This window comes from Oncorhynchus keta, unplaced genomic scaffold (genome assembly GCF_023373465.1).
Source record: "Oncorhynchus keta strain PuntledgeMale-10-30-2019 unplaced genomic scaffold, Oket_V2 Un_contig_4759_pilon_pilon, whole genome shotgun sequence".
Lineage (NCBI taxonomy): Eukaryota > Metazoa > Chordata > Actinopteri > Salmoniformes > Salmonidae > Oncorhynchus > Oncorhynchus keta.
The window spans coordinates 31406-44310 of NW_026287945.1; the positions used below are offsets into that span (position 1 = coordinate 31406).

A 12905-nucleotide genomic window follows, 5' to 3' on the forward strand; every position below is an offset into this window, starting at 1 on the left:
GTGCGTGGCTGAACTCTGTTTGATCGCCACGGTGATGTCACCGTATGGACTGATTTAGCCTTTTCCCAACCTGACCCTCATCATTTGATCTGAGACTTGACTAGAAACACCTCAATGTGTACTTGTGCACGACACGTCCACAACCTTCTATTACTGCTGAGTAACCGTGTGTCTGTGAGAGACCGACATGGTGGCGGCACCTTAAAGGAAGAATGCTCCATATAAACCCTGCTTCAGCCGGTGCAGTCGCACCAGGGCCCTCGACATGCCCGGAGCTGCAGGCCCCCTATGTAATTTGAATACCGCCCCACCGTGCCCAAGTATTCATTGTTGATGCGGGTCCATTGCGTTTACCATTTGACGAGAAGATCTTTCTTTATCGTAGGCTATATGATAAATGATCCCACTGATGGTTTCACCAACAAAATGTGTTTTTTTTTGCCACTACATACGTCAGCGTGATATTTTAGTGTATTGATGACAATAAATCCAATTAACTTGCTAAATAAATCATATTATTTAATAGTTTCAATGCCATGTTAAGATAATGAAATGCATTCTGGGATTCATTGGGCAAATACTCTCCAAAGCGTTGTTGTTTCTGTCATCGTTGAGCTAACTATCGAGACAACGGCCGTAAAAATGAGTAAAGAGAGAAAGTCGAGAATAAAAATTACGGGTTTAAAAAGTGGAGCCAAAAGGCCAAAAATGAGAAAGCAGAGGAGGTATCCAAATTAATTTCATTTTTCAGATGCAGTTCAAGTGCAGCCGTTTACTAGCACAAGCAATGTAACGGGACCAGAAGAGGATGTAGGTTTCTCATCGCCAGCAGCAGCTTTTAGCGGGTCAAGTGAGCCAAGGCCAAGCTGTTCCATCGTGCCAGAAGAAGCAGCTTTGACAGAGGAGGATACAGGTTGTCAGATATCGGAGGATACGACCCTGAGCACAAGCCTGGCCGGACAAGCTATCCCGGGTGTGGAGGAAGAGGAGCAGGGCGAGGCTAGAATCATAGCGGCTGTGGAAGTGGGACAGATGGCCTTTTACCTATCCAACTGACGGGGCATTATGCAACAAGTGTGGATGCAAAAGTTAAATGGCATGTGCATTAGGCTCGTGTAAACCTACTGGCCCATTCCCAAGAGATGATGAAAGGCGGTGTTTTTCCAAGTCATACTACACCACTACAACCAAGGCTGGAATCAAATTACCACTTACATGGCTATGTTATTCGGCCAAGCTAGATTGCGCGTATTGTGATCCTTGCTGGCTGTTCGGAGATTGGAGTGCCCCTTTCTTCTCTGATGCGAGGGTGAATGGGGTGAGAGATTGGTGCCATCTAACATCCAAAATAGCATGTCATGAGACATCCCAGATTCACATGGGTGCCTGTTTGGTATATGAGCAGTGGAAGCTCAATGGCACCCTTTGACGCAGAAATGGAGAAAGGCGTGCGCAACGCCTAGTTAAATTTTTTAGGATAGGGTGCAGTATTCGTAAGTTTGGATGACTGAGTTGCCCAAATTGCCTGTTACTCAGGCCCAGAAGCTAGGATATGCACATAATTGGTAGATTTGGATAGAAAACACTCTGGCTTTTCCAAAACTGTTAAAATGATGTCTGAGTATAACAGAACTGATATGGCAGGCGAAAACCTGAGGAAAATCCATCCAGGAAGTGGGATATTTTTGATGTGTGTAATTTTCAATTGAAGGCCTATACATTCTGTTGGGTTAGGACCCAGATTGCAGTTCCTATGGCTTCCACTAGATGTCAACAGTCAGACATTTGTTTCAGGCTTGTATTCTGAAAAATGAGGAAGAATGAGACCATTTTGTAAGTGGCATGCGGAATGAACCAGAGCTCCTTTGCGCATGTGACCAAATGCGCACCCTTTGTTCTTTTTCCTTTCAATTGAAGACGCTATTGTCTGGTTGAAATATTATCGATTATTTAGACAATAGACAACCTGAGGATTAATTATAAACATTGTTTGACATGTTTCGACAAACTTTACCGGTACTATTAGGATGAATTCGTCTGCCTGTTGTGACCGCCTTTGAGCCAGTGGATTACTGAACAAAACGTGCCAACAAAACTGAGTTTTTGGGAGATGAAGAGGAACTTTATCGAACAAAACAGGGACTCTTGTGAGTGCAACCAGATCATCAAAGGTAAGTGATTAATTTTATCGCTATTTCTGACTTTTGTGACTCTTCTACTTGGCTTGAAAATGTTTGTATGCTTTTGTAAGCGGGGCGCTGTCTTCAGATGGTATGCTTTCGCCGTAAAGCCTGGATTAACAAGATGTTAATCTTTATTTTGATGTATAACACTTGTATTGTCATGAATGTTAAATATTTATGTAATTTGAATTTCGCGCTCTGCAATTCCACCGGATGTTGTCGAGGTGTGCCGATAGCGGGACGCCTATCCTATTAATGTAACTTTCACGCTTGCATCATGTAACTTGGCGTTCAGAGGGCACTGTGAAAAGCTGAGGCAAGCCAACAGTGGGAATTTTCTCAGTATAATTGAACTGCTGTCATCCGTTAACTACCTCAGGATCCGTTAACTATCCCAGTCCTCAAATCCAAAATGAGCTGATTTAAATCTTCGCAGAGCGAGTGAAGTGTGACATTCAGGGAGACCCATTTTTTTCTTTTCTTTCTATTATGGACAAGTTCAAAGTTCATCACTATGTGAGATAAGGGATGTAAATAATGTCACCACAGATCTGACCATCACAGTTGTTTTTGTGATTTCTGGAGACTCAACATAAAATCCTGGGCAGCATAGAGGATAATGGGCTGGATATTTCAAAATGGCGTGGGCAGGGGTATGATGGAGCTGCTAACATGAGCCGGGTCTATCCGGCGTGTGCCGGCCAGAATATCAGATAAAGAGCAGCTTGCTGTTTATGTGCATTGCGCTGCGCACAATCTTAACCTGATTCTCAACAACTCTGTCAAAAATGTGCCAGAGATGAAACAGTTTTATGATACTGTTGAACTGTTATACAACGTCTTCGGGCATAGCATAAAGAGATGGTAAGTGTTGAGTGGTATTTGATTTAGCATCAGAAAAGACAATGCAACTCTAAAACCACGAGCGGGTGGGACACAGTCATCTAGATACGAGTCCCTTGACGCCCTGAGATACAGATGTGAGAACGTGATGACGGCCCTCACCGAGACGGTGCTGTTAAGTAACAAGAAGGATGAGAGGGATGATGCAGCAGCACTGAAAAAGAAAATGGTTTTAGTCTCCAGACCTAAGATTTAGAAAATGGTTTTAGTCTCCAGACCTAAGATTTAGAAAATGGTTTTAGTCTCCAGACCTAAGGTTTAGAAAATGGTTTTAGTCCAGACCTAAGGTTTAGAAAATGGTTTTAGTCTCCAGACCTAAGGTTTAGAAAATGGTTTTAGTCTCCAGACCTAAGGTTTAGAAAATGGTTTTAGTCTCCAGACCTAAGGTTTAGAAAATGGTTTTAGTCTCCAGACCTAAGGTTTAGAAAATGGTTTTAGTCTCCAGACCTAAGGTTTAGAAAATGGTTTTAGTCTCCAGACCTAAGGTTTAGAAAATGGTTTTAGTCTCCAGACCTAAGGTTTAGAAAATGGTTTTAGTTTAGGTTTAAAATGTGAACGTCGTCTCCAAAATGCTACAGGCCTGCACAGGGCAGTCATCCCACTCAATGACATTATAGAGGTCCTGTCCGGATTCCTACAGGATTCTGTGAATGCCAAAGTCGCTGCTAAGACCCTTGCCGACAAATGGGGAGCTCAGAACACATTTGAAGACACTCCGAGGAGGAAGGCGAGGTGTCATTTTGATGTGCTTATGCGAGGACGAGCGACTGTCTTCTGGGGAGAGTAGTTTTAGAGTCAACAACTTTAATGCAAAGATTGACATCGTTATCCACCAGCTGTCAAACAGATTTAAAAGTCTGCGGGCAACGTCGAGTCTGTTTGACTCCATCCATCCATCCCACGACCCTGGCCAACGCAGATGATGATGCGCTCTACGAGACCTCAGGCCTGACTGGCTGAACATCACAGCAAAGATGTATCAGCAAGCTTCCCTGGCCAATTACTCTCTCTCAGGGCCTATTTGTAAGAAGGAAATAGCCAAGCACACTACGCTGAGAGACCTGGTCAGGATTGTGCATTACAATTCAGTCACATTTTGGGAAGTAGTTACAGCAATGCTCCTTTTCATGACTCTGCCTGTAACGGTAGCCAGTGCTGAGTGCTCCTTTTCCAAAATGAAAACAAGTCAATCATACCTGAGGAGCAGCATGGGACAGGAGAGACTGAGTGGGTTGGCTGTTCTGTCCGCTGAAATCACCAGGGCCGGCACCATGGATTTGAATGCCTTAGTCAATGACTTCGCTGAGCGCAAGGCCCGTCGAATGTCAATCAAATGAGTGAGTAAGCTTATATTTTGTACAGGGCAGGCTGCCCAGACAGCCTATTTAAATCCAGATTTATTGAGATGAATCTACATTGCTTGTCAATCTACGACTATGCACGATCTGTCTTAAGGAAACCATGTTTTGGTGCACGGCCACTGAGCCATTTCATTGTCATCATAGCCTATACGTTTAACTAGGCTATATGAATAATTAGTAAGCACATGCGTATCATATACCGTTAAGAGACATTCTGCCATTTAAGACATCTGTTTGAATGCTCCTCTTGATTGATTTGCTGGTGTTTTTGCTATCGGCCTCTGCAGGAGGCAGATCATTTGAAATAGCGGTATGTCAGTTTTGCCTCCGTGCACGACTTCAGCGAACATGTCCTGGGTCATTAGCTGTGTTTCTGTCAAGAGATTGATCTATATACTTATGTTTTATAATATAGGCGATTGCCTATTATTTGCAGATAAAATAGTTATTTTAATGATTTTCTTTTGTTGTATTTGTGCTGAATATATTGGATATATTGCGGCTTCTCTGGTAAAAGTTTCAAATGTGCCCTTAGATTAGGTTCTGCTCTGCTGTTACAATGCTTAGTAATATTAACACACAGCCGTACCAACAAAATCATTGACATTTTAAGGGAAATATGGGTGGTGGTAGGGGCCCGTAATTGTTTTGGGGCACCTGGGCCCATCGTGATTAAGATGCGCTACTGCCCCTGCTATACAACCACCTGTTCCCACAGCGAGGGCTATCGCTACGCTAGCAGAAACCATGTAGCCTCCCCACAGGGCAAATATACATCCTTTTACACACTGTGTGTGTTTCACACCAAGGCTCTGAGAGTGTTTGCACTGAAGCCATGCCAACCAAATAAACGTTAGCCACCGCTAGCTAGTGTGGTGGGTCCATAAGACAGGGTTTCTCACCTACTGTAACAGACACTATATACATATATATATTAGTTACTCATTGTGTATTTATTCCTTGTGTTATTATTTCTCTCTCTGCATTGTTGGGAAGGAACTGTATGTCAGCATTTCACTGTTAGTCTACACTTACAATTTGATTAGTAAATGTCATTGAGTTAACAGTGTAGTGCGTATGGACCTGGTCTGGAAGGAGTGTCTACACACTGGCCCTCATGTGGCGTAGAAGCATGTAGGAGATCACCACCCCTCTTGGACTAATACGAAGTCATTGTGCAAGTTTTCTCCAACTTTCTCTCTCCCTCTCTCTGCTGCGTATCATCATATTGTATCTAATTATCAGACTCGGTCTGTAGGGAGCTCAACAATGCTCCTCATCAAAGACGGTTTGTTTATCTCCTCACTGCTATTCCTGGCTCCCCATGAGACCTGGCGTAGTCCCTACGGAGGCTCATAAGCTGGTTATAAGCTGTCCATAGCCCCAATGCCTCCAAACACCAGGGAGGTTGGGGTTTGAGGAGGTATCAGGGAGTTTTCTAAGGCTTGGAGCAGAGGATGGGAACTGTGTGTAGAAGAATGAAGGCTAGGTGGGGATTGGTTGCTTTTTACACCAGATCGCAGGTATAAACTAGTGATTGTCATGTTTTCTAGTGGACTTGATCATTTTGTGTGCGTTGGGTCTAGTCTCCAGTATTCCCTTGGGGAGTAGGAAATATCACTGTTGTTTCTACACAGTAGAAATATATCTCCTGGTCCTCTATAGATCAGTTGGTAGAGCATGGATGTTGCAAAGCCAGGATAGTGGGTTCAATTCCTGGGACCACCTGTATGTATAATGTATGCAGGCTTTGGATAAAAGCGTCTGCTAAATGGCATATATGATCTGTTTCTACGTTGTAGGAAACAAAGGCTCTATAATAAAGGTTGGCGGGTACAGCACATCCTCCAGGCTGTGTTCATACGTACCAAGTCAGGCTAGTCATATTGTCCCGCTGTGTGTCAGCTGTGAGGATACAAACATGTAGTTACACAGTCATTTGCCTTGTGATGCCTGAGGCCATGTCACAAGGGATACGTAATGTGAAACAACACAAGCTAGATAGAAACGTCCAGATAAACAACTAAGGCTTCCAGGTATCTCTGGGTCAGTGCTGATCTAGGATCAGGTCCCCACCTCTCCATATAACTGTATTAATTGTGCTCTTAAAGGCTAAACTGTTCCTAGAGCAGCACTTTAACTACTTCCTAAGGTAAATGATATCTGTGACCTATAACCTTTAACTTGTTGTCACACAGATTGAAGATGGACGAGGCAGAGAAGTACCAACAGAGACTGCAGGCGATCACTGTGAGTCAAGCACCTGACACACACACAACCACACATACAGGCCCATGGAAACTAAGCACTGCTCCTTGCGCTGTCTGTCCGTAGCTACTGAATAATTTACCCATAGTGCAGTGTGTCGCACCAGGCCGCCTCCCTCAGCCCTAAAACAACGCCCAGTATTTCCATGGAACACAACTGTTATAGGGTGACCACCTCTCTATGGTGAGGGTTCCTGTGTGACAGGGTGACCACCTCTCTATGGTGAGGGTTCCATGTGAGACCACAGTGACAGGGTGACCACCTCTCTATGGTGAGGGTTCCTGTGTGACAGGGTGACCTCTCTATGGTGAGGGTTCCTGTGTGACAGGGTGACCACCTCTCTATGGTGAGGGTTCCTGTGTGAGGGTGACCACCTCTCTATGGTGAGGGTTCCTGTGTGACAGACCACCTCTCTATGGTGAGGGTTCCACCTCTCTATGGTGAGGGTTCCTGTGTGACAGGTTTGACTCTATGGTGAGGGTTCCTGTGTGACAGGGTGACCACCTCTCTATGGTGAGGGTTCCTGTGTGACAGGTTTGACCAGGTGTTCTCCTTTTCTTTTACATCTTCACCTCTTCTTTCTGTTTTCTCTTTATTCTCCCTCTGTTCCTATTTTCTTCCTCTTTGTTTATCACTCCACCTCTCTCTCTCGGGCCCCCTCACCCCTCCATCCTCTCTCTCTCTCCCTCTCTCACCTCCTCCATCTCTCTCTCTCCCCCTCCCCCCCTCCATCCCCCCTCTCTTTCTCTCCCCCTCTTTCTCTCCCCCTCCTCTTCTCTCCCTTCTCTCTTTCTCTCCCCCTCTCTCTTGCTCTCCCCCCTCTCTTCTCTCCCCCTCTCCCCCTCTCTCTTGCTCTCCCCCCTCTCTTGCTCTCCCCCCCCTCTCTTGCTCTCCCCCTCTCTTGCTCTCCCCCCTCTCTCTCTACTCTCTTGCTCTCCCCCTCTTGCTCTCCCCTCTCTCCCTCTCTCCTCTCCTCCCTCTCTCTCGCTCTCTCCCCTCTCTCTCAGGAGAAGCGTCGTCTGCAGGAGGAACAGGAGAGGGCCAAGAGGGAGATGGAGGAGGAGCGGCTGAGGCTACAGCAGCTCAAGGTGACACACACACACTCTGAAGGTCTGACCGTCACCACCTCTCACTGTCCCCGACCCGTCACCACCTCTCACTGTCCCCGACCCGTCACCCTCTCACTGTCCCCGGCCCCACCTCTCACTGTCCCCCCCGTCACCCCTCTCACCCGTCACCACTCTCACTGTCCCCCCCTCTCCACTGTCCCCGGCCCGTCACCCCTCCACCTCACCCCCTCCTACTGTCCCCGTCACCCCTCCTACTGTCCCCCCGTCACCACCTCTCACTGTCCCCGCCCGCCACTGTCCCCAGCCCGTCACCACTCTCACTGTCCCCGGCCCGTCACCCCTCCCTGTCCCCGCCCGTCACCCCTCTCACTCCCCCGCCCGTCACCCCTCTCACTGTCCCCGGCCCGTCACCCCTCTCAGCCCGTCCCCCTCTCACTGTCCCCGGCCCGTCACCCCTCTCACTGGCCCGTCACCCCTCTCACTGTCCCCGGCCCGTCACCACCTCTCACTGTCCCCGGCCCGTCACCACCTCTCACTGTCCCCGGCCCGTCACCCCTCTCACTGTCCCCGGCCCGTCACCACCTCTCACTGTCCCCGGCCCGTCACCACCTCTCACTGTCCCCGGCCCGTCACCACCTCTCACTGTCCCCTGCCCGTCACCACCTCTCTCACTGTCCCCGGCCCGTCACCACCTCTCACTGTCCCCGGCCCGTCACCCCTCTCACTGTCCCCGGCCCGTCACCCCTCTCACTGTCCCCGGCCCGTCACCCCTCTCACTGTCCCCCCCGTCACCACCTCCCTGTCCCCGGCCCGTCACCCCTCTCACTGTCCCCCCCGTCACCCCTCTCACTGTCCCCGACCCGTCACCCCTCTCACCCCTCTCACTGTCCCACTGTCCCCGGCCCGTCACCCCTCTCCTGTCACCCCTCTCACTATGTAGGACTATTTATTCTGAAGTGTAACGTCAAATGGCCAGAAAAGTGACCACATACACACAGGCTCTCTGTGAATATGGTGGTGGATACTGGACAGAACCCCACACTCATTCATCTTTCCCCACAAATGTAGAATGTAGCCATAATGTTGTTCCGCAAAACTCTGTACGGACTCATTCCAGCTTGTTAGCAAGGGGCCTACTTCAGTTCCAAACTCCATTCCAAACAACACTCCTAGTCTACTTGAGAACACACACACCCTTCCTGAAACGGAGGTTTGTCCTTCCTTCGCTAGAATGGTGTGCGTGTGTTTACGTGCTCTGCTCTCTGCACTGGACGGCTCCATTGTTTTCACACCACTTCCAGATTGGCGTTCCCACTGCCCTGGGGCGCATTCCTCAAATTCTTGCTGTGTGCTTGTGTACACCCAATGAGAATCTGGTTTCAGGTGACTGGTCAGCCTTAGTCTGCTATCTGGATCCACCTCCAAGAATGATTCCCCAACCACCCTTATGAGGCTAAATTGTAACGAACTTGCATAAACCACCATTTTTGGTTGGCTAACTTCTAGCCTACAATAACGCCTCTTGTCTGAAACTGTACTGTGTCGACTACCGAAGGAACAAACCCTGCTCTGTACTCCTCAGAGGTAAAGGTAGTATTGACCTCTCAATGGCTGTCACCAGCAGTGGTCTCTAGACTTCCTCAGAGGTCAATTACAGCCTGCTATCACCCCCAGCTTTAAAGGGCTATTAAAGTGGCCTAACATGAATAAGAAGAAGCCACGCAATGCTAACTGCAAAGTCCACTCAGTGAAATGCATTTAAATGGACCGTTTTAAAGAGGTCGTCTATTAAGGGAACAGACTCATTGAAGCGGCATACTCTGAAGGTAGTGTAAAAGTCGCCTATAAAGTTGCTGCCTCGCAGTTCAACAGAGGTGCTATAGCCTTCTAATTTTTATAATCATGTAACCTGATCTGATTTTAGTCCTCTGGGGAAGGAGGTGGACTTTTGTTTTCAGCCACTCTTGGAGGACGATGGGTATTTCTTAATTATGCAAAAATTTGTGAGGGTGTCCGCACTCAAAAGATGTCTCATAAAGCTTACTGTATTTCAAGAATAGATATGACTATTTTCCCTGCGTCGGGGATAGCGTGCACAGATGTTTCGTCTTTGCAGCCGTCTTCAGTACCTACACACTGTAAAGCTGAAACGTCTGTGTACTCTATCCCTGATGCAGTGAAAATACATATTATTTTATCTTTAAATGTAATAAGGTTTATGCGACATCTTTGGAGTACGGACCCATCACATCTTTTTTACTTGTCTGAATTTCTGGGTTTTACCCACCAATCAAACGTTTGGCCCTCTTGATTAGGTATTTCTGGGTTTTACCCACCAATCAAACGTCTGGGCCTCTTGATTAGGTATTTCTGGGTTTTACCCACCAATCAAACGTCTGGGCCTCTTGATTAGGTATTTCTGGGTTTTACCCACCAATCAAACGTCTGGCCCTCTTGATTAGGTATTTCTGGGTTTTACCCACCAATCAAACGTCTGGCCCTCTTGATTAGGTATTTCTGGGTTTTACCCACCAATCAAACGTCTGGCCCTCTTGATTAGGTATTTCTGGGTTTTACCCACCAATCAAACGTCTGGCCCTCTTGATTAGGTATTTCTGGGTTTTACCCACCAATCAAACGTCTGGCCCTCTTGATTAGGTATTTCTGGGTTTTACCCACCAATCAAACGTCTGGCCCTCTTGATTAGGTATTTCTGGGTTTTACCCACCAATCAAACGTCTGGCCCTCTTGATTAGGTGTTTCTGGGTTTTACCCACCAATCAAACGTCTGGCCCTCTTGATTAGGTGTTTCTGGGTTTTACCCACCAATCAAACGTCTGGCCCTCTTGATTAGGTATTTCTGGGTTTTACCCACCAATCAAACGTCTGGCCCTCTTGATTAGGTATTTCTGGGTTTTACCCACCAATCAAACGTCTGGCCCTCTTGATTAGGTATTTCTGGGTTTTACCCACCAATCAAACGTCTGGCCCTCTTGATTAGGTATTTCTGGGTTTTACCCACCAATCAAACGTCTGGCCCTTTGATTAGGTATTTCTGCAAATCACACATTTTGGCCACTCTTAATTGAGGAGGACCTCAAACGTGGCCCTGTTGATTAGGTATTTCTGGGTTTACCCAGCAATCAAACGTGGCCCTCTTGATTAGATTTCTGTGTCAAACTCTGCCCTCTTGCATTAGGTATTTCTGAGGTTTACCCAGCAATCAAACGTCTGGCCCTCTTGATTAGGTGTTTCTGGGTTTACCCAGGTGGGAACGTCTGGCCTCTTGAAGGTAGGGTTTTACCCACCAATCTGGCCCTCTTGATTAGGTGACCCTGTGTCCCAATCAAACGTCTGGCCCTCTTGATTAGGTGTGCACTCATTCACTCCCCTCAGGTGTTTCTGGGTTTTTCAAACGTCTGGCCCTCTTGATTAGGTGTTTCTTAGAATGAGAAAACAATGCATTTAATTGAACTTCATATTAGTCCTGTTGGGTTAGAGGGAGGTGTTCTGCAAACACACATTTTGGCACTCTGAGAGGACCTGTGGGGAAACAGGAAGGAAGTGCTCTCTGCAGTTCCTGTCATGCTCTGCTGTGCATTTCACCTTCAGCTGAGGTGGTGACACCTGTTGAGGGAGGGGGAGGAAGGAGTGGTGGGATAGGAGAGATGGGACGTTACCTGTTGAGGGCTCATTATTCATGCAGTGTTAAAAGCATTGGATTGGGTAAGCATAGGCTAGTAATCTTAAATCGATAAGGGAGGTGTTAAAGGGATGGGACACTTGTTGAGGGCTTTATTGGAGTGTTAAAGGGATGGGACACTTGCTGAGGGCTTTATTGGAGTGTTAAAGGGATGGGACACCTGCTGAGGGCTTTATTGGAGTGTTAAAGGATGGGACACTTGCTGAGGGCTTTATTGGAGTGTTAAAGGGATGGGACACTTGTTGAGGGCTTTATTGGAGTGTTAAAGGGATGGGACACCTGCTGAGGGCTTTATTGGAGTGTTAAAGGGATGGGACACCTGCTGAGGGCTTTATTGGAGTGTTAAAGGGATGGGACACCTGTTGAGGGCTTTATTGGAGTGTTAAAGGATGGGACACCTGCTGAGGGCTTTATTGGAGTGTTAAAGGATGGGACACCTGCTGAGGGCTTTATTGGAGTGTTAAAGGATGGGACACTTGCTGAGGGCTTTATTGGAGTGTTAAAGGATGGGACACCTGCTGAGGGCTTTATTGGAGTGTTAAAGGATGGGACACTTGCTGAGGGCTTTATTGGAGTGTTAAAGGATGGGACACCTGCTGAGGGCTTTATTGGAGTGTTAAAGGATGGGACACCTGCTGAGGGCTTTATTGGAGTGTTAAAGGATGGGACACTTGCTGAGGGCTTTATTGGAGTGTTAAAGGGATGGGACACTTGTTGAGGGCTTTATTGGAGTGTTAAAGGGATGGGACACCTGCTGAGGGCTTTATTGGAGTGTTAAAGGGATGGGACACCTGTTGAGGGCTTTATTGGAGTGTTAAAGGGATGGGACACCTGTTGAGGGCTTTATTGGAGTGTTAAAGGGATGGGACACCTGTTGAGGGCTTTATTGGAGTGTTAAAGGGATGGGACACCTGTTGAGGGCTTTATTGGAGTGTTAAAGGGATGGGACACCTGTTGAGCGGTTATTGAAAGGAAGTGGAGTGGGGAATGAGGTCTAATAGAGAGATGTGACCTAAGCTGATTGGATGGGGAGGTTTAAAGGTCACAGCCACCGGCTGACACCATAACAATAGTGTGTGAGAATGAAGACAAACCTGTCAGATTTAAAGACTAGGAGTAGGAGTGCATGATTTGGATAATGCCTATGAAGTTGACAATGTTGACTGACATGCTTCTCTTTCTCTCCTTGTGTCCCCCCTCCCCCTCTCCCTGTGTCGTCCCTATCTTCCTGTGTCCTCTCTTCTTGTGTCCTCCCTCTCTTCCTGTGTCCTCTCTCCTTGTGTCCTCTCTCCCTCTCTCTCTCCCTGTGTCCTCCCTCCCTCTCTCTCTCCCTGTGTCCTCCCTCCCTCTCTCTCTCCCTGTGTCCTCCCTCCCTCCCTCCCTCTCTCTCTCCCTGTGTCCTCCCTCCCTCTCTCGC

General features: G+C 47.4%; 1 protein-coding gene and 2 long non-coding RNA genes across 5 annotated transcripts in view; 2 read left to right on the forward strand and 1 right to left on the reverse strand.

Moving 5' to 3' along the window:
• LOC127924925 (paralemmin-3-like) overlaps positions 1–12905 on the forward strand; it is a 41029-nt gene that overhangs the window by 16706 nt on the left and 11418 nt on the right. For both annotated transcript variants that reach the window (XM_052509596.1, XM_052509595.1), the window contains exons 2-3: positions 6646–6697; positions 7723–7803. In XM_052509596.1, coding sequence (XP_052365556.1) covers positions 6653–6697; positions 7723–7803 — 126 coding nt within the window. In that variant the 5' untranslated portion in view covers positions 6646–6652. The remainder of the gene's footprint in view (positions 1–6645; positions 6698–7722; positions 7804–12905) is intronic.
• On the forward strand, positions 10054–10819 carry LOC127924926 (uncharacterized). 2 transcript variants are annotated; one of them, XR_008119378.1, is made up of 3 exons: positions 10054–10100; positions 10199–10541; positions 10640–10819. It is a non-coding gene; the product is annotated as an uncharacterized LOC127924926 (long non-coding RNA). The 2 variants fall into 2 exon arrangements; XR_008119379.1 differs by having other exon boundaries at positions 10248–10541.
• Positions 11595–12856, reverse strand: LOC127924927 (uncharacterized). Its single transcript, XR_008119380.1, has 4 exons — positions 12440–12856; positions 12121–12279; positions 11887–12081; positions 11595–11847 (listed from the first exon to the last, which is right to left on the reverse strand). It is a non-coding gene; the product is annotated as an uncharacterized LOC127924927 (long non-coding RNA).